This window comes from Musca domestica, unplaced genomic scaffold, assembly GCF_030504385.1.
Source record: "Musca domestica strain aabys unplaced genomic scaffold, Musca_domestica.polishedcontigs.V.1.1 16, whole genome shotgun sequence".
NCBI classification, from domain to species: domain Eukaryota; kingdom Metazoa; phylum Arthropoda; class Insecta; order Diptera; family Muscidae; genus Musca; species Musca domestica.
This window is the reverse complement of record NW_026712219.1, coordinates 7,899,136-7,925,599: the sequence shown is the minus strand read 5'-3', so window position 1 is coordinate 7,925,599 and position 26,464 is coordinate 7,899,136. Positions and strand designations below refer to the sequence as shown.

At 34.2% G+C, this 26,464-nt stretch overlaps 1 protein-coding gene across 1 annotated transcript in view; it reads right to left on the bottom strand.

The window, feature by feature from the left end:
* The window catches only part of LOC101899338 (uncharacterized), a 291,344-nt gene that overhangs the window by 100,040 nt on the left and 164,840 nt on the right, over positions 1–26,464 (bottom strand). Inside the window, exon 2 of the mRNA XM_005176626.4 lies at positions 6,921–7,743. Within this exon, the coding sequence (XP_005176683.1) occupies positions 6,921–7,743 (823 nt within the window). The remainder of the gene's footprint in view (positions 1–6,920; positions 7,744–26,464) is intronic.

Here is a 26,464-nt window from a genome sequence, read left to right as displayed (position 1 = left end):
ATTGGTCTATGATCCACATTATTCGAACTATAGAAATATATTATTTAAACGTCGGAGGGAGCATGTCCACTTTAACCATCTCCGAACGTTATCGAAGTTCGACAGAAATATTACGATATACCAATTTTAGACGAAATAGGATACTTTAAAAGCTATAGTGAGCATCAGCCTGACAGACAGATAGACGGTCGGACGGGGGAGGCTATATTGACTACAAATCTTGAATTTCCCCAGAATATGTTGCCGATATTAACATTGACCGCATATTAAGATTAGCAAGTGCCGGACACTTCGTCAACGAAAATCGCCACTTTTAAATTAGAGACTCGTTCCAACCGTTCCTATTAGGCCATTTATGTAAATTACTTACACAATTTGTTTATTTTAATAAAATTTTTAATCAGAACTTAATATATTGTACTAAATTTTGCAGACTTTCAGAGTTTTATATATTATTTAAGTGGTTCCTTATCGGAAAGACTAACAGGATACAGAAGAGGATATTAGTAAGACCATTGCACACTGGACCCTCAATTAATTTTCCTGTTCAAAACTATTTCAAAAACTCCTTATGTAACCCGAGAAACGAAAAATGACCTCAATATCAAACTTCAGAATTCATTCAATACCTTATAATCACATGTTGTGATTCTAACTCTGTAATTTCCACTTTTACCAAAATTTAGTACCATTTAATTTAACTGGTGTACGCATATCCGAAACCAGTTTCTTCTCTTAACCACGGACACCAACCGTAACATCCATATCAAATTTGACCGTACATCCATATCAAATTTGAGAATTCCAGCTCTATCCCTTCGCCCAATACCAAATTAAGTAATTTTTAGTACTTTTCGTACAATTATAATACACACGTCCAAAACCACCTCCATATTTCAATTCCAGAAAACAACAGATACTTCGATATCAAACCTCATAATTTCAACTCTATTCCTTCACCCAATACCCAATTTAGTACCACTTAGTACTTTGCGACTAATTGTAGTACACATTTCCAAAACCGCCTCCATATCTTAATTCTAGATACCAACAGAGACCTCAGTATCAAACTTGAGGACTGTAGCCCTACCTTTTTACTCAATACGAAATTTGGTACCATTTTGCACTTTTAGTACAAACATAGGACGCATTGCTATCAGTAATCCAAATATAAAATTTCCAAAATTATTCTTCATATCTTCACTCAATACGAAATATAGTACCATTCAGTACTTTTCGAACAATTATGGTACACATTTCCAGAAACACCTCCAGATCTCAATTCCTGATACCAACAAAGACCTCGATATGAAATTTCGGTATTCCAGTTCCATCCGTTCACCCAATACCTAATTTGGTTCCACTCAGTACTTTGCCAATACATAATATATTAAGACTTCTTGAACAATTATAGTACATATTTCCGAAACCACTTTCATATCTTACTTAAACATGCCAACAGAAAACACAGTACCAAATGTGAGGATCCCAGCACTATCCCTTCATCCAATACCAAATTTAGTTCCATTTAGTACTTTTCGTACAACTGCAGTAGACATTTCCAAAACACCCCAAAACTTCAAAATTCCACTAACATCAAGCTGTACCAAATTTAGTACCATTTAGTACAGTTCGCTCAGTTAGTACACATTTTCAAAAATTGATTATCATAGACAATTTCAAGTTTTTAGATCTATCCCTTCACATAATACCAAATGACACTATATTAGAAATTTAGTACAATTTTAGAACTTTTCGTAATCTTAAAGTTGGAATTTGCAAAACTATTTTGGTACATCTGTCCTGTACACTATCAGTGCACTATTATTCCAAATTTTAGAGTTCTAACTCATTCCGTCTATCCAATACAAAGCATTAAATTTTTAGTACATTTTTAGTACTTTTCGTATCTTTTAATTGCGAACCAACCTTCCGTCTGTCGAAGGAAAGCATTAAATTTTTAGTACAATTTTAGCACTTTTCGTATCTTTTTATTACAAATCCGGCCTTATCATACACCGAGACTAACCTTAAGACGTTTAAGATAGTATATTAAGTTTGTAACACCTCGAAATATACAATTTAGACCCAACAAAGTATATATATTCTTGATCTGCATAAAATTCTATGTTGATTTAGCAATGTCCGTCCATCTATCCGTCTGTGGAAATCACTCTAGCTTCCGAACGAAATGAAGTAAGCTGATAAAAATTTACTCAAATGTGTATTATGTCTGCAGGACTTTTGGTATTGAAAATGGGCTATGTAGGTCCACGTCTTCTTATAGCCCCCATATAACGGTACCTAACGATATGCGGTATTTTGATGATTTAAGCGACATTATTTACCGGAATTGTTTCAGAATTGATATTTGAAGTTCGTAATATCAGCCTAAGACAGAAAATGGACCATGTAGGTCCACGTCTTCGTATAGCCCCCATATAACGGTACCTCCCTATATTTGGTATTTTGATGATATTAGCGACAGTATTTAACGATTTTTTTCATTCAAGTTTCGCATTTTAATATTGTAATGGTTTATGACAAAACATGCCTATGCAGGTCCACGTCGTCGTATAGTCCCTAATACAACGGCTACATTTGGTATTTGTAAGATTTTAAAAGGATTTTTAACGGATTTTATTTTTTTGAAAATTGCCAAATTTGTACCAAATGGTGGAGGGTATACAAAGTTCGGCCGTCTTTTTTACTTGTTTTTCATTCGGCCAATATAAGTCCTTGGTTTAGACCAGCAGATAAGGACAACATGGGCAATAGAGTTTCCATCACTACTTTCCGCATACTGGTTCTCATTACCCCTCATATTTATGTGTTCCATATTGAAAAATGTCTGCGGTTATTAGTACTAGATGGAAGTGTAGTTGTAGTTGCGATGAGCAAATTTTGGACCCAATCTGAAACTCTCTTCGAAAGAGGTACTTTCGATCGGTTATGGATGTATAAAATACAAATGTCCTGAAAGGGATTTTTTTCTAAAAGTCGGGGACGTATGTTTGTTATCAACTCGGACCTCATCCGAAATGGTTTCGAAAGGTATTTCTGGACGTCCGTGCAAAGATTCGTGGCTCTAAAGCTAAGTGGCTATGCGCACATCTCTTGCCGTAACCAAAAACTATATAGCCCCTCCAGACACAGGATTGAGAATCTAAAAAGCATACCCCATGATTGCCGTTGTAACTTTGTTAACATCTAAATAATTACCTTCGATATTGACGAACATTAAATTTTGTAGTTGATTTTATCTCAATTCTATGACAACTAAACTACTTATCGGATTTAACAAGGACTCTCCTTACTCTACTGTGTGTGTGCATGTGTATGTTTGTGCCTGGAAAACTATACCATAGCAATGTAAATCTGTTTCACTATTGAATCAATTCAATCCATTGAAAATACTTCTTTCTCTGCGTACATAAGAATCAACCCCTTTTGCATTGGCAAATCTACAACGCTTGTGTGTGCGCGCTCGGCAAAAAGGATTAATCCGCTTAATACTTTAAGCTCTTACAACTATAAAATCATGTTTTATTTTTGTTATAATTGGTTACCGGAGTCTTTGGCAATGTTCGTCGTCACAATACTAAATAAATCTCTTTTATGCCAGGCAAAGAAATGAGAAAGAGAATTTCGAATTGATGGTATGAAACAGACAGGCAGTGCTCACAATGCCCGATTTCAATATTGCGTTCGTGTGTGAGTACGTAGTTATGCTCTCAATTACCGTGACAAAGATTTGGCTAGAGCATGGGTTTCGGTTTTATTGAAATAAATAAATTATATTGTACAGCGGGAAAGGGATTAAAGGCGTTTTAACCCTCATTTGTATAAAAGGAAACATGTTTATCCCAATTTAATGGAGAGTCAGTGTTTAAGCGTTCCAGACATGTACACATCTGCTACAACCAACTAATTGAAATATTTATATTTAACAAAGATTATTTATATATCAGTTCAAGTTAAGACAATTTGGTAGTTTGATTATGTTAAATAATTGATCAATTTATTTAGGCAAAAATTCCATATTTTATAAAGATTTGCCAGATAAAATTATTGATAAATCCCGTATTCACATAAGATTTAGGGATTTCACATTTTATGAGATTAACCATTTGTATTGGTTACTCGACTTATACGACTTATATAAGATTTACATATTTTCTGAAAAATATTTAATTAGGTTTTTTTAGATTAGCTACTAGAAACAGTTGATCGGAGAGGCCCATCTGCAATCTAGGATGGATAGACAGTTTAGAATTGAAAAAGTTTGAAGATAAACGGAAAATTATTTAGCCTTTATTAAAAGTTCCGATTATTTAAAATGAACATTTGCAACGGTAATACCAGAAAGTGTGGGCGATATTGTATACAGGGTCAGATGAAAAAACTGCAACCAACTTCAGACTGCTGTCATTTCTAAGCCACTCGTCCGACTGCTGTTAAAATTATTCCAGTGACAGCTCATTATATTGTTTACAAGCAGAAAAAAAAATTATTCGTGATGGAATGGAATGGATGATAGTGTGATTTCTTTATATTTGTCTGTAAAACCACAGGTGACTATCATTAGAGCCCTGCAGCATATAAATGTAAATAAATCGTTCGTATCTCGTACCATCACTTAGCCCGTCGTCAAGGAAGTGGACGGAAGAAAACAGCAACATTAGCAGAAATGGTTCGAAAACTAAAGAAGCGACTTGATCGAAACCCGCGTCGCAGTGGCCGAAAAATGGCTCATGAGCTGAACATATCGCAATATTCCATCCGGCAAATAGTGAAAAATGAGTTCGGTGTAAAGCCATTCATAATTCCAAAAAGTGCAAGAACTTACACCGCAACATAAAGAAAACTGACTCAAAAGATCTAAAGAGTTGCTTCGCTTGGCCAAAAGTGGTGAACTCCCGAATTTGGTTTTCTCCGATGAGGAAACATTCGTTGTCCAGCAGTTTGTAAACAAACAAAATGATTGTGTTTACTTGCCAAAGAGGTCAGCTGAAAATGTGCACCTTCGGTTGGCCATGAAAACTCAAGCGCCGGCCATGGTGATGGTGTGGGCCGCCATAACAGCCGATGGTCGCTCTCCGGTCGTATTAATCGACCGTGGCATCAGAATAAATGCCAAATATTATCGCAAAAATATTCTGCAGGGTGTATTAAAGCCTTTGGCACGCAAACAGTTTGACCGCAGACCTTGAACATTCCAACAGGACTCAGCAATATCGCACTCAGCCCGCGCCACCCAAGAATGGTTACAAAATGAGGTTCCTCGCTTTATTTGCAGCGCTCAATCATCACCAAAATCTCCGGACACCAATCCGTTGGACTATTGTGTCTGAAGTATTTTGGAAAGCAAGCTTGACACTAAAAAATACAAAAGTGTCGATCACCCCAAGCAAGCGCTTCGGCAAATACCTCAAAGCAACATTCGGGCAGCTTGTGACGGTTTCATTGGCCGTTTGAATGCCATAATTCGTGCCAAAGGTGACTAATTCGAACAAATCTAAACTTATTCTAAAATTGTATGCTTGCATTCAATAAAATTAAAAAAAAAACAAGTAAAGAAGCAGATAAGTTCGACCAAGCCGAACTTTTAATAGCCCCCACCTTTTACGAATTTCAAAAGAAAAAAATAGAAAACTACCACTTAAATGAAAACAGTCATATGTTGGCTATACGAAGACGTGGAACTGCATACGAAATTTCTTGCCATAAGTTGTAGTACCCATTAAGATCTTCCAATTGAAAAAATTGAAAGGATTCCGCCGAAAAATATTGCTGAAATCGTCAAAATACCGGCTATCATAGGCTATAGTACCCATTACGAACTTCAAATACGAAATTTTAAATAATTTCTGTAAATAATGTCGTTAAAATCATGAAAATACCGAATATCGGGAGGTAACGTTATATAGGGGCTTTACGAAGACGTGGACCTGTATAAAAAAATTTTTCCATTGGTTGTAGTACCCACTAGGATCTTCCTGTACGAAATTTGAAACTATTCCGGTGAAAAATGTTGCTGAAATCATCAAAATACCGAATATATGGAGGTACCGTTTTATGGGGGCTATACGAAGACCTGGACCTGCATACAAACGAAAACGTGGACCGACATGGCCCATTTACGAACTTAACATGCCTACTGGCAAACTATGCATATATGCAAAATTTTACCCTTTTATCTCAATTCGTTCGAAAGACAGAGTGATTACAACACACAGACAGACGGAAATCGCTAGATCGGCTTAGAATTTTACGCTGATCCAGAATATATATACTTTGAAAGGTCTATTATGAATATTTCTAGGAGTTACAAACGGAATGACAAAGTTAATATATCCTCCATAGAATTTTGGCGATTGACTTTGTCACAGTTTTTTTTATCTCACCCTGTGGGGAGCCACTATATACCTAATATTAACGGACTCCAATTAATCTTAATCCGAAAATTTACAAAAATGTGATATACATTTTCAATACGCCGATACCCGCGTATCTGCTTTATATTTTGGCTCTACTTTCATAATCTGCTGGACTTTCCTCGTAATTATTTTTCCAACGAATTTTTGCTGTGTTCTTTCACATAAGCAAAGACACATCTCCCGAGTAAATTCTTTTAAATGGTATTTCAGAACGCACTGTCTCAACGACTTTAAAGTATGAGAATATTTACCATCTACCAATTTTGAGAAACACAGAACTTTTTTTTGATAAAATATTGTTTTTAAGAAATTTTCTCCGTTCAACTATTAAATATGAATATCTTCTACAAATCCATGTTAGGGTATTTCCTTATGTTATATAAACTAAGGGATTTTAACCCCTTACCCTTATGGTGGCGGTCATTGCCGTCAACAAAACAAAATTATATATTGAGACATAGAAAACTTTGCGATACTTACAATTGACTTTGGTTAGATCGAAATCTTTGCGCGGTTCTATGGGCCCAGCTGTGGTGCTAAGCACTTTCTCCGTGGCCTGATGTTGTTGATGGTGGTGTTGTTGCTGCTGCTGTTGCTGATGATGTTGGGCTGCGGCGGCTGCTGCTACTGCATTTAATGCTGACGGTGGCAGACACGTTATACTGCCCATAACACGTGGACCATGATGATGACCATCAGAACGTTGCTGCTGTTGTTGAGCTGAGGTATTAGGATGCGTTAGATTATGATGCTGATGATCATCACGTTCGTTTAACTTTGGTGTGGAACTATTTTGACTAGTCGAAGAATTAGGCTGACCCAGAGGTGTGGAGGACATTTCCCGATGCAATGTGGGCGATGGTGTGGTATTGTGATTGGACAAATTACCGGCCGAGTAATGGGGACTGCGTTGCAAGTCATTTTGTTGTTGCAATTGCTGTAGTTGTTGCAATTTATCTTGGACACCCTGCAAAGAGGATCTGCGCTGCTGCTGTAAGCGATTAGCCTCATTGTTGGCATCTTCGTTTCCAACTGCAGCTGCAGCAGTGGATGAAGAAGAGTTTTGTGCATTTGTATTTGTGGGAGATTGTCGATTGCTGTGATGACCCAGTGAGGATACCAATGACGAGGGTGGTTGCTGCATTGCTGGGGGAGGCAAGGGTGGTGGTGGTGGCGACACTGAATGCTCTGTCTTAACCACAATATCGCCATGCATTGATTCATTGTTAACCTGTTTGTTGGCATTAGCGGCGGCTGCTGCAGCAGCGGCATTGGCCACACGTGTTAATGCCAAAGCTTGGCTCTGAAACGAAAAAGAAAAAAAAACGTAAAATAAACAAAAATCTAGCCACAAAGATAATATTTCTAGAAATGTGTATTAGACCAAAAGGAAAAATAAAAAAAAAAACAAGAAAACAAACAAAAAATATTGACTTCCTCAATATGCCATTATTGTTGTTAACTTAAATAAATGACTTAAATTATTTATTTGTCACACTGATTGTGTGTCATTCGAATAACAGTATACCCGAGGAGAAGAAATTTCACTTAAATCTAAACCCATTGTCGTTCATTCGTCTGTTTCTTCATATTTTTACTTGGCATCAGCTTGGCTTGTCATTTAATTGGTTTGTCTCGTCTCGTCTCGCCTTGTCCGTCAATCGTTAAAGAAAATAACCCAGTTTTTTTTTCGAAATTTAATTCTTTCATTTCGAATAATTGGATATTATTGGGCTTTATTTGGTGAACAAATCAAAGTAGAGTATAAAGTTCAACACAATTTATTAAGGGTACACACATACACCCATACACACAAAATTATTGATGAGTGTGGGTAAGACGAGTGTATGGCGTATCAGTTATTCTAACAGTTAAACGAATTTAACCCATCAGATTCAATAACCTTAATGGGTGACAACACACGTTGTTTTGTTTTTCCAATTTTTGGCTTATGTCGTCGTCGACGTCTGTACATGTGCCAAGATTTATTTATTAAGACAAATTACTAGGGGCAAGTGTGGAAATTTCTTGACAAGGTTCGAAAAAATAACAAAAGAGATGTTCAACTTTGGAATTTTGTCAAGGTTAGGTTCAAGAAGATTCTCTTCTTCTTAAGGTTTTAATATTGTGAGGGGAGAAATATCTAAAAAAGTTAATATCTTTAAAAAAATCTAATTGATAAATTTTAAGATTTTTCAGTTAGATTTTTTAATCAGTTTTCTTATCGGAAAGCACATTTTTAATGAAATTTGGAAATAATTAACAACCTCATTATGTCTCAAAGTTTTATTAGATAAGGTAAAAGTTTGACCTTCAATGCTTCATAAGAGTCGCACCAGTGATGTTGTGGAAACAATTTCTAGTCACATTAGCCTAAATTTGGTAAGTATCCATATATGTTTTGAGGAAGGCCTAATATAATTTAAGAGAAAAAATGAATTGATACGCGTCCTGTCTAGTTTGTATGAGCTGTCATTGTCAGCTATATTTACATGCTATCTCTATGCATTTAATACATTTAAATTTTAAACCACTAAAATTAGAATTCCTTTAAATTTTAGCTGAGGAAAAAATAAATAGATCAGATAAATGAACCCTTTCTCGGCAATAACATTCATGAAATTTAGAAGAAATATTTTTATTTTTATTTATTTATATATTATTATTATTATTATTATTATTATTATATTATTATTATTTTTATTATTATTATCATTATTATATTATTATTATTATTATTATTATTATTATTATTATTATTATTATTATATTATTATTATTATTATTATTATTATTATTATTATTATTATTATATTATTATTATTATTTATTATTATTATTATTATTATTATTATTATTATTATTATTATTATTATCGTATTATTATTATTATTATATTATTATTATTATTATTATTATTATTATTATTATTATTATTATATTATTATTATTATTATTATCATTATTATTATTATTATTATTATTATTATTATTATTATTATTATTATTTTATTATTATTATTATTATTATTATTATTATTATTATTATTATTATTATTATTATTATTATTATTATTATTATTATTATTATTATCATTATTATTATTATTATTATTATTATTATTATTATTATTATTATTATTATTATTATTATTATTATTATTATTATTATTATTATTATTATTATTATTATTATTATTATTATTATTATTATTATTATTATTATTATTATTATTATTATTATAATTATTACTAGCTGAACCCGGTGCGCTTCGCTACCCCTGTTGATTTTATATGCATTCAAAATTTTATTTACGAACATATGTTGGATAAAGAAAAACAAATTTAAAAATTAAAAAAAATAAATATTGCACTAATTTAATGCGTTAATACATGCATACACGAAGGATTTGTCCTTTGGATTTATTTATGTCATAGCAAATACCAAGCGTGCAGGAAACTGCAATTTTTTTAAGTAGAGTGGCATTTCTATTGCATTTAGTGAATTCGAGATAGCAACATACTTCGCCGTAATAAGCGTATTTCAAATCAATTGTTGTGTTGTTTTTTAGTGTTAGCCTAAGGCGTTGTGGGTCAATGGTTCTTATTAAAATCATATCCCAATCTGATCCGATTTAAATATAATTTTACAAAAATTACTTTTACACCAAACTCCGCCACACCTTTCATATTTCATTGAAATTGGTGCGTCAAATATGTGAAATCGGCCGAGAATATATATATGGGAGCTATATCCAAATCTTCACTAATTTCCAATTAATTTATCACATTTATTATTATAACCAAATTCCGCCACACATTCTGAATTTCATTGGAATCGGTCATATATATCGTGTTTGGTGCATAATATGTATGAAATCGGCCGAAATATATATGTTAGCTATATCCAAACCTCAACTGATTTCAATATAATTTGGCAATTTTTTCTGGTGCCAGATTTTGTCTCTCTCGCTTTGGGTGCATAAAATATGTGAAATCGGCTGAGTATATAAATGGGAGCTATAATCACATCTGAGCGTATTTGAATATAATTTGTTAAATTTATTTTTGTACCAATTTTAGCCACTCATGCCGAATTTCGTTGGAATCGGAAATACGTATCGTGTTTTGTGCATCAAATATGTGAAATCGGCGGAAAATATATATGGGAGCTATATCCAAATTTGAACCGATTTTAATATAATTTTTTTATTGATTTATTGATTTATTTTCTAATCAAAATCCCGTTACATATTCCAAATTTCTTTGGAATCGAACATACATATCGTATATGGTGCATAAAATACATGAAATCGGTCGAAAATATATATGAGAGCTATATCCAAATCTGAAACGATTTTAATATAATTTGACAAATGTATATTTGTTTTAATTTCCGCTACACATTCCAAATTTCATTGAAATTAGAGATACATAGCGTGTTTGGTGCATCAAATACATGAAATCGGTCGAAAATATATATGGGAGCTATATCTATCCATATCCATATATTTAATTTGAGAAATTCATTTTGGCTCCCAATTCCGTTACTTATTTTAAATTTCATTACAATTGGAAATACATGTCGTGTTTGGTCCACCAAATACATGAAATCGGCCGAAAATGTATATGGGAGCTATATCCAAATCTGAACCGATTTCAATATAATTTGGGAAATCAATTTTTTAGATAAAATCTACCACACGTTTCAGATTTCATTGAAATTGGGGATACATAGCGTGTTTGCTGCATCAAATGCTTGAAATCGGCCGAAAATATATATGGGAGCTATATCCAAATCTGAACCGATTTCAATATAATTTGACAAATTTATTTTCGGATTAAATCCCGTCACACATTCCAAATTTCATTGGAATCGAACATTCATATTGTGTTTGAGGCATCAAATGAACGAAATCGGTCGAAAATATATATGGGAGCTATATCTAAATCTGAACCGATTACAATATAATTTGACAAACTTATTTTTGTTCCAAATTCCGTTACGTATTCCAAATTTGGAGACTGTATCTTCAACCAATCAATAGATATGTGCATATAAAATCTAAATTTTTGGGAGGTACCTCCGATTCTGATGCTATATCTCCAGTTCCAAGTGGAAATTCAAAAATGTATATAGCCTATGTTACTTTCAGGCGATGTTGCAGTATATATGGAAATTTTCAGGAAAATCTATTCAGCGGTTTTCGAGTCCATAAATTACAAACAAACAAACAAACAAACAAACATACAAACATTTTCCTCTTTTATAGATATAGATTATTATTATTATTATTATTATTATTATTATTATTATTATTATTATTATTATTATTATTATTATTATTATTATTATTATTATTATTATTATTATTATTAATATATATAGTTTTTTTTGAAAACAAATCTGCTGCTAATTTTAAAATATATGAGAAAATTACACTTAAGAATATTGAACCTTTTTAGGCGTGGTGTGAGGAACATTTTGAATATGTCCATTTCGAAATAGGTCTCCAGTCTAGCATTTTCTTCTTATGATACCGCTACTACACCATGCCATAGAGTATAAAATCTATCTCCACCAACTAATTTATAAACAAATGAAAAAGCAGTAGGTTTGGCCGGGCAAAACTTTGAATACCCTCCAACATTTGGAACGAATTTGCAAATTTTCAAAAATATAAAATTCGTTAAAAATTCTGTTAAAATTTTAAACATGCCGAACATACCCGTTATTTTGGGATCTGCACGAAGACGTGAACCTACCTACCAACCTTGAAAAAAAGCCTGTGAATAATGTAGCTAAAATCATTAAAATAACAAATATGACCATTATATCGGAGCTATACGACACAGACAGTTTTCTGCCACAGGCTGTAGTACCTATTAGGAACTTCAAATTCGACATCTAAAACAATTTCGATTACTATTGTGCCTGATATATGAGGTCTATACGAAGACATGAAGCTGCATAACAATTTTCTGTCACGAACTCATTACGAACTCAAAGTACGTAATTTTAAGCAACTCCAGGGAATAATGGCGCTAGAATCATCAATATAGAGAATATAGTGGGTCGGCATACGCAATTTGTCATAGGCTATACCACCCGTTACGAATTCTAAATACGAAATTTGAAACAAATCCGGTAAATAATGTCCCTACAATCGTCAAATTATCGAACATGGGGGAGAACCATTGTATGTGGGCTATACGATATCGTGGCCCTATATAGACATATCTCTTCCAGGACGTAAAGTGCTTAGAAAGAACTTCTAGTATGGATATTTAGACAATTCCATTGAAAAATGTAGCTAAAATCATAAAAATAGCGCATATACGGAGGTAACGTCAAAAGGGGGATATAAAATATCGTAAACTTTTATAGACAATACTCTCCCAACGGGTAAAGTACTCAAAAGGAACTCCTTTTGTGGGTTTTCAGACAATTTCATTAAAAATTTCGCTACAATATCAAGACATCATGGACCAATATAGCCCATCTTCGAACTTGACTTGCCTGCACACAAAGGACTGATCTTTGCAAAATTTTAGCTTCCTATATGACTATAGCGGTAAATCGTCTTATAATTTTACACCGATCAAGAATATATACTGGGTGAGATTAAAAAAACTGCAACAAAGTCAAATTCTTAATTATACCCTACACCACATAGTGGTAAGGGTATTATGTCTTTGTGCATTTGTTTGTAACATGGAGAAGGAAACGAGATAGACCCATAGTTACTTTTGAGAACCTTCATAGAATCACTTTCTGAGTCGATTTATGCCTGTCAGTCCGTCTGTCCGTCCGTCCGTCCGTCTGTCCATGTATTCTTGTGAACAAAATGCAGGTCGCATTTATTATCCGATTGAGATGAAATTTTCCAAACAATATTTTTTTGGCCCAAGGACGAACCCTATTGAAATTGGTGAGAATCGGATCAAATTTAGATATAGCTCCCATATATATCTTCATCCGATTTCGGGTTAAATGTGCACCAAATGTCCACTATCAGTCCAAATTACCTGAATTTTGGCACACCCAACCGAGTTCGGCCTAGAAGCAAGTATATAAAATTTCATCCGATTTGATCTTTAAGTCCCTCACATTCCTACTATGGACTCCACAACCGTGATATTTGGTACCAGGTATTAGATGGAGCACAAAAATTGCTGTTTTAAATTTTATCGAAATCGGTTCTGATTTGGATATAGCTTCCATATATATCTTCATCCGATTTCGGGTTAATTGACCACCAAATGGCCAATATTAGCCCAAATGGCCCGAATTTTGGCACATGTGACCGAGATTAGCCTTAAAGAAAATACAACAAATTTAGAGAAAATCGGTTCAGAAACAGCTATAGCTCCCATATATATGTTTTATCCGATTTGGTGTTTAAGCCTCTCACATTCGTAATATGCACTCCACAAGAATGATATTTGGTACCAGATATAAGATACAGCCCAGAAATAGCTGTTTGTAATTTTATCGAAATCGGTTCAGATTTGGATATAGCTCCCATATATATCTTCATCCGATTTCGGGTTAATTGTGCACCAAATGGCCGATATAAGTCCAAATGGACTGAATTTTAGTACGTCGGACCAAATTCAGCGTAGAAGCAAGTATATCAAATTTAGTGAAAATCGGTTCAGATATAGATATAGCAACCATATATATGTTTCATCCGATTTAGTATTTTAGTCCCTTACATTCGTAATATTCACTCCACAACCGTGATATTTGGTACCAGGTATTAGATGGAGACCAGGAATAGCTGTTTTAAATTTTATCGAAATCGGATCAGATTTGGATATAGCTCCCATATATATCTTCATCCGATTTCGGGTGATTGACCACCAAATGGTCGTAATAGCATCAACTTTGGCAAATCCGACCGAAACCAGCTTAGAAGCACATACACCAATTTTAGTAAAAATCGGTTCAGATATAGCTATAGCTCCCATATATATCTTTCATACGATTTGGTCTTTAAGTCCCTCACATTCGTAATATGCACTCCACAGGAATGATATTTGGTACCAGATATCAGATAAAGCCAAAAAAAAGTTGATTTTAATTTTAATAAAATCTGTTCCGATTTGGATATGCCTCCCATATATATCTTCATCCGATTTCGTGTTAATTGTGCATCAAATGGCCAATATCAGCCCAAATGGCATGAATTTTCGTACATAAGACCGAATTCAGTCTAGAAGCTAATACGTCAAATTTGGAGAAACCCGGTTCAGAGATAGCTATAGTTCGTAAAATGCACGATAGAATTAGAGAGATTTTGATTTTGTACCAAATATCTCATACAGCTCTGAAATGCCCTGTATTAACCGTTTTACGAGAGCTCTACTAAATATGCACAGTGGTGTAGGGTATCATATAGTCGGCCCCGCCCGACTTTTGAGCTTTCCTTACTGGTTTTTTTTTAATTTTATTGATTGAAAGCCAAAAAGGTCGGAAATAGCATCAAATTTTAGAAAAGGTTTAGATTTGTTCGAATTGGTCACCTTTGGCACGAATTATGCGCTTGCTTGAGGTGATCGACGCTGTAGTATTTCTAAGTGCCAAGCTAGCTTTCCATAATTCTCCAGACACAATAGTCCTACGGATTGGTATCTGGAGCCTCGTTTTGTAACCAGTCTTGGGAGGCGCGTGCCGAGTGCGATGGTGCTGAGTCGTGTTGGAATGTCCAAAGTGTGCGGCCAAAATGTTTGTATGCCCAAAGCTTTAATACACCCACCACGGTCGATTAATACGAGCAGAGAGCGACCATCGGCTGTTATGGCGGCCCACCATCTATCACCAAGGCCGGCGCTTGAGTTCTGGTAGCCAACCGAAGGTGCACATTTTCAGCTGACCTCTTTGGCAAGTAAACACGATCATTTTGTTTGTTTACAAACTGCTGTAGAACGAATGTTGTCCTATCGGAGAAAACCAAATTCGGCAGTTCACCACTTTCGGCCAAGCGATGCAACTCTTTAGCTCTATTTTATTTCTGTTGCAGTGTAAGTTCTTGCACTTTTTGGAATTTCAATGGACGAGCTTATTTTTTAATATTTGAGGATTGGAATATTGCGATATATTCAATTCACGAGCCATTTTCGGCCACTGCGATGCGGCTTTCGATCAAGTCGCTTCTTTACTTTTCGAACTATTTCTGCTGATGTTGCTGTTTTCTTCCGCCCACTTTCTTGACGTCGAGCTACGCTACCAGTATCACGGTAACGAGTGATGGTACGAGTCACAGAATATTTATTCACATTTAAATGCTGAAGTGCTCTAACGATAGCCACTTGCGATTTTCCAACCAAATATAAAGAAATCACGCTTGAATTCCATCACGAATAACTTTTTCTGGAAAATTCTCACCAAAATGCTTTTGTACGCTTGTAAACAATATAATGAGCAGTCACTGAAATAATTTTAACAGCTGTCAGACTAGTGGCTTAGAAATGACAGCAGTCGGAAGTTGGTTGCATTTGTTTTATCCCACCCTGTACATGGCAAAGCCAATTGAAAATATATTTGCACACATTAAAAAATAATACTTGAAAAGGGTATAAGTTTCTATAAGTTCGACGGGGCTGAGCGGACATAAGCGTGGTTTCAAATCTTACATCAACAATTCATCGTATTTTATTGTGGGTTGTGTCGCTTTTTATTCAGTTTTGAAGTAAGACACGCCTATTCTGTACCAACGTTTCTCTTTCTGTCAGAAATGCCAGCCCTTTCTATGCGTATTTTTTTAGGAAGATCTCATCTCATGTACCACCATTGATATGGGGAAGGTGTAAACACTAAAATATTCGCAAATACTCAAAATTCCTTCCCTGTCCAAAATAAACAAATTCTCAGACTTCTTACCGAATTTTCGTCAACAACTAATTTGTAAAAAAAAAAAACAGTAAATATAGCCTTAAATCGGCCGTGACCGACTTTATGATACCCTACACACACTTTGCCAATTTAGTAAAGCTCCATATAAAAATTAAATTTTTTTATGGGAGAATTCAATCATACACGCTATGATTATAATTATAATTTAAGTTCGAAGGACTAAATATTCCGAAGCATTTGTATCTTTTAAATTCAGACTTGTGTTGCCCATTTGGTGCACAATTAATTTGAAATCGGTTAAAGATATACATGGGAGCTATATCCAAATCGAAACCGATTTCGATAAAATTTGGGAAAAATATTTCTGTGCTTTGTTTGATATATTACCCCGAATATCGTTACTACGGAGTCCATATTACGGCTATGCAGGGCAAATTCAATAAATCGGAAGAACAATATATATGGGAGCTATAGCTATGTCTGAACCGATTTCCAACAAATTGGACATATTCTAGACTCAATTCGGTCATAAGTGCCAAATTCCATCCCATTCGGACAAATATTATTTCTAATTTCAATAGGGTTCGTCCTTGGGCCAAACAAATGATTTGTGCAAAATTTCATCTGCATAAATCGACTCAGAATGTGATTCTATGCAGATCATCAGAAGGAACTATGGGTCTATTTCGTTTCCTTTTGCCTGTTAAAAACAAATGCACAAAGACATAATACCCTTACCACCTTGTGGTGTAGGGTATAATTATGCTGCCACCATATGTTGAATATATGTAAATTACCCAAATTCTAATTAAACATCTTCAAAGCAACCTCGCTTTGGTCACGTTCATTCAACTCCCGAAAATGTTGTTTTTAATATATTCGAAAATTTATAATAAATCTTTAAATCACATCCGCTATAAAAACGAAAGCTAGTCCAGAGCCAATTTTAATCTCATCCTTGTGGCTGGGCCGGTCACATTCGCTTCCACGAAAACCAGTAGTGTTTTGCTGTTAATCATCTAACAGATCATAAGGATAAACATCATGGAAATGATGATTTCGATCTTTCCCAATAAAATGCCCAAAGATATTTTTTCGGGCCCAAAAAATATGAAACGTGTTTCCACTGCTCAAAATTGGGCGCAACGCTGTGTACGAATATGTGTATGTTTTTCATCATCCTCTTTATTGTCTTTTCCTTCTTTTTGACAAACATATTTCATTATAATTTTCTACAGTAGCATCGATAAGTTAGCGATCAACGACACAAGTAATCGATCTTTGTCTACAACTCATAATCAAAGAAATTCATTCACTGCACATGATGGCGGTTGAGGGGACAAATTGCCCTGGTCTTGATGTACCCGGGCAATATTATCATGTCTGGTGTCTCATCAGCATCAGAGGCAGTAGCAGCAGCAGCATCATCATCATCATCTTCGGGATAGTGGGACAAAGAAAATCATTTACGCTTTAATCAATTTCTGTTCAAAATGCAATGAAATTGCCAACACAGACTGGCGTTAAACTTTAAACTACAGCAGAAGGATGGATGGCTGGTTGGCTGGCTGAATGACTGGCCATAGTAGCTGTTGGCAGGTTTGCTTACCGCCCTGCTCCTCTCTTCGAAGATAGCTGGCTGGGTTTACTTACTTATTACCTTAAAAATTTAGCCCTAAAGCGTTTCAATAGCCATTATAATGCATCCTCAACATCAATGAAAATGCAATAATGAATGAACCAACGGATCTTGCTTTTGCGGGCTTTACGTTAATGCAAAGAAGTCAATTTTTATGAAGCCAGAAAAGACAAGAGAAGAGAGTTATAAGCTATCATCCTCTAACCAGTCAGGAGGAGGCTGTCAGCCACTCAAAAATGCACCACATCAGAGGCAGATCACCAATGCTGATTGCTGTTGGGGATAAGGATGTATGTCTGTCCGTCTGTCGTTCTGAACTGAGCTTATTGTATGGTCGTTGTTTCCATACTGCTAGTCCGCCTGGCGAACGATGCGCACATGTCAAAAAATTGACGAAAATTCGATCAACAAAAATTTTAATTGATCGCCCTGAAGTTATGATGAAATTGATCTTTAGCATAGTATTTTATACCAACACTCATGCACAATGTAATACAGCTGCGAATATGTGTTTATTGCATATCCTTATGGTTGCAATTGTGTGTGTGTGTGTTTGTAACTATGTAGAGGGATGTTCAGTTCTTGTGATTATTATAATAAGAGCTACTGTAGTTTCTCTCGAAATTGTTGTACACGTTTCTTAACGTGAAATTATGGCACAGAAGCCTAGTTTAATTTTCTTTAATGAATTATTAAATTATCAAAAAAAGTCTTAATAAAAATATAATTTAACATTTTTAAATTAAATTCAAGTAAGTTATTTTAATACAAGAGCCAAAAAAAAACAGATGTGGGATGCTATGGTATCTTAACCGAGGGTAATATTATACAATACAAAAATTACACTGTGCGACAAAATTCATTTTTTTTTCAATAATTACGCGGAAAATTCGGTAAATTATGAAAGTAGATCTCTGAATTGAAGTCGCGTATATCGCCGTTTTGAAAGTTTATATCGAAAAGTAACCAAAATAGAGGGGGTTAGTTCCTCCCTCTTTTACACTTTTGGATATTTTCGGACTTTTATCATAGAGGTCTTCTACTGAGATCAGAGTTCACTTTTCAAATTACATTCTTAGAGAAATGTCTTAAGAAATATTCCTTGATTGCTTTTATCACGAACGTTTTCAAAGATTTTTTAAAAGAGTTACATGGCGTTTGTTGTGGACTTTTCAAACAACATTTCCTTAGGTAACCGTAGGATGGTAAAGACCATTTTGAAAGGCTTTCTGTGCTATAAACGTGGATTTTAAAGGATATTATTGAAGACTCATTTCTATGCATCTGCACATTTTAGACAAATAAATATTAGCCTTTTAAAAAATGTTTTTAGAGGACTATCAATGCTGTAATCGTGGAATTTTTAACAGACTTGGGCTTGTAAATGACATTTTAGGAGGCTTCCATCGGATGGAATTTTAAGAACAGCCTTAAATGACTTCATTATTTCTAGACTTTTTAAAGGACGTTTTAGAGAACTACTACTGCTGTAATCTTGATTAAAAAAAAAAATAACAAGACTTCCATTCCTGCGATCGGGGATGTTTTTATAGAACTTATAATGTTATAAGATCAAACAATTTTGGAGAATATCGAAAGAAACAACCGTGAAATTTCTATAGATTCCATTATTATAATATTGAAAACTTTACTGAGTATTTTTTAAGGCTATCAGAGATGGAGAAAATTTTAAAGCAAAATTGTCTAAAATTTCCATAGGGTTTTTAGGGGCTTCTTAGGCTATAATAATAAACTTGTATTTCTAATGATTTCCAGGGATATAATGGAGAAATGTGAGGACTGCAACCGTGACCATTTAGAAGGCATTTTTTAAGGTTTTCAAAGATTAGTCATTGCATTTGCCACGATAAAAATATTGAGATTTGCGCAGATTTTTTTTAAACATATTCAGAACTATAACCATGAAAATGATAAAGAAAATTTGTAGAGGACCTCCAGAAGTGTAAACGTGGAAGTTTTAAGAAGTGTTTTTAAGGATTCATTAGACTGTTATAGGGAAATTTATAAAGCCAAGCCAAGGACTTCCAATGGCGCAATTGAGGACCATCATTGGGAAATTTGGGGTTCAATCTTGGAAATTTTGAGAAGTATTTTTAAGAAATTCGTGGCATGAAATCGTATATTTTTTAATATTTTTAATGATTTCCAGGGTATTGCCCGTATTGTTTTTTTTTTTTTTTGTTTTGTTTTTTTGTTTTTTTTTTTGTAAAGCATATTTTCATTGGTTTTCCGGACAATCTACTTAAAACTTTTGCTATACATATATATTTTAATACAGTTTGAAACATAATCGTGTAAATTAGAAACAACATATTACCAGGTTTTTGAGAGCTTTGATCGAAGAGTTTTTTAACAATACTTTCAAGAACTTTCAATGACTTCTAGAGGTACCATTTTAGAAATTTTAAGGATTATTTTTAACATTTTTTAGGATGCATTTTCTTGGAAATTTTAAGAAGTATTTTTAAGAAATTCGTTGAATAAAATCGTATTTTTTTAATATTTTTAATGATTTCAAGGTTTTTCTTTTTAGAATTTGTTTATGAATTTTTTAGGATGTATTGCTGGAATTTTAGGAAGATTTTTTACTCTTTGGTTTTCAGGACAAGTATCTTGAATATTTTGCAAGAACTTTCAGAGCTACTATCGGGGACTATTTTTAAGAATATTTTCGAGAAAATTAAGAAATTTTTTAGGAATATTCTTAGAGAGCTTTTAGAAAAACATTGGGTTACTTTTTAGGGGTTTTTTAGGAGACGTTAGGAACTACAGGGTGAGATGAAAAAAACTGCAACCAACTACAGCAACTCGTCCGACAGGTTTTTAAATTATTCCAGCGACAGCTCATTATATTGTTTACAAGCGTACAAAAGCATTTTAGTGAGAATTTTCCAGAAAAAAAAGTTATTCGTGATGGAATTCAAGCGTGGTAGTGATTCCTTTATACTTGGCTGGAAAACCACAAGTGGCTATTGTTAGAGCACTCCAGCATTTGAATGTGAATAAATCTTTTGTGTCTCGTACCATCGCTCGTTATCGAGATACTGGTAGCGTAGCCCGACGTCAAGGAAGTGGACGGAAGAAAACAGTAACATCAGCAGTAATTGTTTGAAAAGTTAAGAAGCAACTTGATCGAAGCCCGCGTCGCAGTGGCCGAAAAATTGTTAGTGCGCTAAATATATCGCAATATTCCATTCGGCATATATTGACAAATGAGCTCGAGGTAAAGCCATTGAAACTCCAAAAAGTGCAAGAACTTACACCGTAACAGAAAGAAAATAGACTTACAAGAGCTAAAGAGTTGCTTCGCTTAACCTAAAGTGGTGAACTGCCTAATTTGGATTTCTCCGATGAGAAAACATTCGTTGTCCAGAAGTTCGTAAACAAACAAAATGATCGTGTTTACTTGCAAAAGAGGTCAGCTGAAAATGTGCACCAGAACTCAAGCTCCGGCCATGGTGATGGTGTGGGCCGCCATAACAGCCGATGGTCGCTCTCCGCTCGTATTAATCGACCGTGGCATCAAAATAAATGCCGAATATTATCGCGAAAATATTCTGGAGGGTGTATAAAAGCCTTGGCTGCAGGATTTGGACATTCCAACAGGACTCAGCACAATCGCACTCAGCACGCGTCACCCAAAAATGGTTACAAAATTAGGTTCCTCGCCCAATTTCCAGAGCACAATGGCCACGAAAATCTCCGGATACCAATTCGTTGGACTATTGTGTTTGGAGTATTTTAGAAGGCATGATTGTCACTTAAGAAAGTATCAAGGTGTCGATCACCTCAAGCAAACGCTTCGCCGGGAATGGGCCAAAATACCGCAGAGCAACATTCAGGCAGCGTGTGACGGTTTCATTGGCCGTTTGAAGGCCATAATTCGTCCCAAAGGTGACCAATTCGAACAAATCTAAACTTATCATAAAATTATATGCTATTTCCGACATATTTTGCTTTCATTTAATAAAATTAAAAACAAAATGTAAAAATTATGGCGTTTGACTTTGTTACAGTTTTTTTTTATCTCATCCTGTATAGTTGTAATTTTTTTTTATTAGCTATTACTTTGTAATCGTAGATTTTTCGGGAAAATTTTGAGAGTTAAAAATAAGAATAGGATAGGCAATTTATTAATATGTATATTTTTTTTAATATCATAAGTAACTCTTTCACGAGGATTATTAGAACTATAGCTGTGTATTTTTTTTTTTTTTGTTCTTTTCCTGGCATGGAAGTTTTTCATATCCAATGTTATGGGCGACAAATTTAAGGCAGTAGGAAAATTGAACAGTCCACGATTATCAAGAAGTTTGGTCTTCGAAAAACAAAGATGTCTTCTCTGGATGTAAAGAAAATTAAAGTTTTGTATTTAAAATATTTATAACCCGGCCTAGCGCACACCCTGCGGACGTATTTTTATTATCGAAAAATATTTCGTTATTTCCTTGTTTTAATTTAACTTCCATTGAACTGCAGCATCCACAACTTTCTAACTTGAATAAACAGTTAAATATCCTACAGAAGTGTTAACAGAAATAAATTAAAATAAACAAAATTAAAAGGAATGTAGCAGTAATTTTGTTTTGGCTCACCTGAATATAAGAATAATTTATATTAATCCTCATTAGTTCTAAAATCACGATTTGTAACAAGACAAGACAAGACCCAAAAAACCCTACACTTTTACAGCATCTAAGTCATGACAAATAACTTTTGGCAAGCACAAGAGTTGGATTGCCGTTTTTTGCCAGCCTGACAATCTAAGCTGCCAATCACTTTGGTTTTTTTTATTTTTTCCTCGACTGACACTCACATCATTTCGTCAAAGCTTTGATTTTTTTCTGTTATGACTTTTAAAGTAAGGCTTCATCCAATGTGCTACTGATTTGATTCTTTATTTCATGACACGTATTTTAAGGTAATTTTTATTATGACCCTGCTCTTGGGGAGGAGAGAGCAGAGATAAAGAAGAGTTTAAAGAATTTTGTCTCACATCAAAAGTACACATGTTGCTTTTCAAGTTCAAATGCTGCAGCGAATATCTTCAGGCTGTCAGCATGTTGGCCAAATACATTTTCAGGGAGGAAATGGTGAAGGGTGGTGGTAGTGAGAAATCCCCAAACAAATTCCTCAACTTCTGGTTTGCGCCACCAGAGAAAAATGTATTCATTTGTGGTCACAAAAGATCTGCTGTTTATGATGATGGCCCTTTTAAGGTTGTGTCCTATTGTGTAGCCTTTTGGCTTTTTGTTTCGATTTAGTTTTTGAAAAGATTTCTGGTAATGTTTTTGTGGTGTTTGAAATATTTTGTCTGTTTCTTGTTGTTTTCGTTAATATTCTACCTCATCTGGTGGTAGTTCATCATGAATTGTGTTTTGTTGGCTGTAATCAACAACATGGACATATCAGTTGTCTCATAATGATATATCGCAAAAGATATAATTTTTTACCAATTCTAAAATGTGATTTTGTGGCGATTTCTTTACGGATATGCAATATTATTTAAAGCAATTTTAAAATTTGGTTATCCATGGCTTTTATTTCAATTTGATATTGATTATATCCTGATATATTATATTAATATAAACGTATGATACATTTGCTTCGTTTTTTTGATTTTTCCAATAAAATTCACTTACTAAGCTAGTTTTAGAATGAGGGGCACATAAATGGAGGGAAAAGTAAAAGACGGCTACCATATCAAAATAAATCAATTATAATAATGAATCTAATTTGGCGTCTTGAAATTTTGCACGAGGGTCAGTCTCTGTGCGTGTATGTGCGATATGGCTGTGTTTTTGGAAATTCGTACTAAAAGAGTACGAAAAGTACTAAAATGTACAAATAAATTGAATATTTTGCATTGGACAAACTGAATGAGCTAGAATTCTGATATTTGGATTGAGGGTCAATTATAAATATTTATTTTATGTGAATTTTGAAATTTCGTATTGCTTTGGAAATTTGTACTACAAGTGCGCGAAAAGTTGGGTGAACAGAGAGTGTTTGGGATCTAAAATGTTGTTTTAGGGTCGCTGTTCATGTGCAGGCTGGACATATAGAGGTAGTTTTGGAAATGTGTACTATTATTTTACGAAAAGTACTGAGTGATACTATATTCGAAACGAAAATCCTGAAATCAGATATTTGGATTACTGATGGTATCTATGTTTTAGATTTTGCCGTGGTGTGGGCATGCGTCTTAAATTTGTACGAAAAGTATTAAATTGTACAAATTTGGTATTGGATGAAGGGATAGGGCATGGAATCATTAAATTTGGTATTGAGGTCTCTGTTAGTATCTGACATTGAGATATGGAGGTGATTTGGGAAATGTGTTTTACAATTGTACGAAAAATACTAAATAAAACTGAAGTTAGTATTAGGTGAAGCAGTAGAGTTGAAATCCTGAAATTTGATGAAGATGTCGTTGTTGGTTTTTGTGATTGAGAGAAGCAGCTGGTTTTGGATATGGGTACTATAATTGTGATAAATAGTATTAAACTTGGTAATAGGGAAATTACAAAATGAAATCCTGAAATTTGATGTTTAGATTACTGATGGTATCTGTGGTTTGGAAATGCTTCATACATTTATACGAAAGGTACTTAATTGTACTAAATTTAATATTGAGTGATTGGATGGGGCAGGAATCCCGAAATTTGATACTGAGGCCTCTGTTGGTATCTGGATTGAGATATGGAGCTGTTTTTGGATATGCGTTCTATATTTGTACGAAAAGTAAATGGCATTAAATTTGGTATTGGGTAAGGGGATAGGGTTGGAATCCTCATATTTGATATAGATGTCACTCTTAGTGTATGTGCTTGGGAGAACGAGCTGATTTTGGATATGTGTGCTATAATTGCACTAAGTAGTACTAAATTTGGTAATGAGAAAATTACTGAACTGAAGTCATGAAAATTGATATCAAGGTGACTGTAGCTATCTAAGGTTGAAATTTGGAGATGGGTTTGGAAATACGTACTCTAGTTGTTCAAAAAGTACTAAATTGGAGTAAATTTCGTACTAGATAAATTTATGTATAAAGCTGAAATCGTGAAATTGTATATTGTTATAACCGTTGATGGCCTGGACTGGGATTTGGAACGGTTTTGCAAATGAGTACTAAAATTATACCAAAAGTACTTGTTACTAAATTCGGTATTGTGTGAATATATAGAGCTGGAACCCCGAAATCTGATATTACGGTCTCTTCGGGTATCTGGTGGTGGTTGGTGGCCTAATTTTGCATCACTGTTGGTTTCTAGAATGGAGATATTGTTTCGGATATACTGTTGGGATATTGGGTGAAAGGATAGAGCTGGAAATGTAATTATTGAGGTCACTGTTTAATTCTAGGGTTTACGTATGGATAGTTTTGGGCAGAAAAAAAAATTGGATGTGGGTTCATTGACAATTGATTTACTATTGGGATGTCAAAGGCAAAAATATTCCTCATCAAATTTTACTGTATGTTGGTGCGGTTTAAGACTGGTGGCATCATGGGCTATATTTCTTCAAAGATGCTGTGAATCTTAACATAATTGTGAATTCTGCTCGCTACCATGACATGTAATCCAACTTTTTTTTTTTGTTCAAAATTCGCTTTTTTGGAAAACGTTCCCATTGCTCTTAGAATAGCATCTTCAAGTGTTGTAAAAATCGTTCGACCGCCGTTTAAACTTTTATATTGGTAATTACTTATTGTCTATGATAAGTCCATGAAAAAAAAAAAAAAAACTGTTGCATCGTATCGTAGAAAATTCTCTAATAGGCAGTGACATTTTTTGGGTACGATCACCGTCTTGGAATTCACATGTTGCAGTTGTCTCTTAGAAACAGATGTCAAGTTTGAAATTTAAGAAGAAGACCTCAAACGTTCAATAAGTATACATCTAATAAGAACGTTAAATACCTTGAAGCTTAGATTTTATGCAAACTTGCATACCATTTTTTTCCAAACGCATAATAACCATAGAAACTGTTATGTTGCACCTTTTCGGCAAAAAAACCCAAAAAACACCCAGAAAATCAAGAATGAAATTATAATAATACCAACATTGCAACGTCCTCTAAAGATCATATGTGAAAGAATAAAAAAAAATGAAATCACCTCAACATGCTCATAAATATGCGTTTGTCTTTACCAAACTACCAATTATTTATATTTATGTTGGCTGGTTTGGAGGAACTGTTCCAATTTTTTTTTTACTTCAAACTGATGATCATGGTGATCAGCCGAAAAACACGAATTCCAAGATCAAAAATTCATCCAAAAATATAAGAGAAAGACACAACCTAAAAAACTATAATAATCGAATCGAAAAAAAACAACAACCAAAACTATGTCTTTCCACCATGCATTTTTTTCTTTTGTGATTATACGGCGACATAATATTCAATATGGATACACTTTGGCATGCCTCTCTTTTGTCTTCACCAGATTGATATACATATCTACATTTCTGTGTGTGTGTGTGTGTGTGTCTGCCTCCTTTG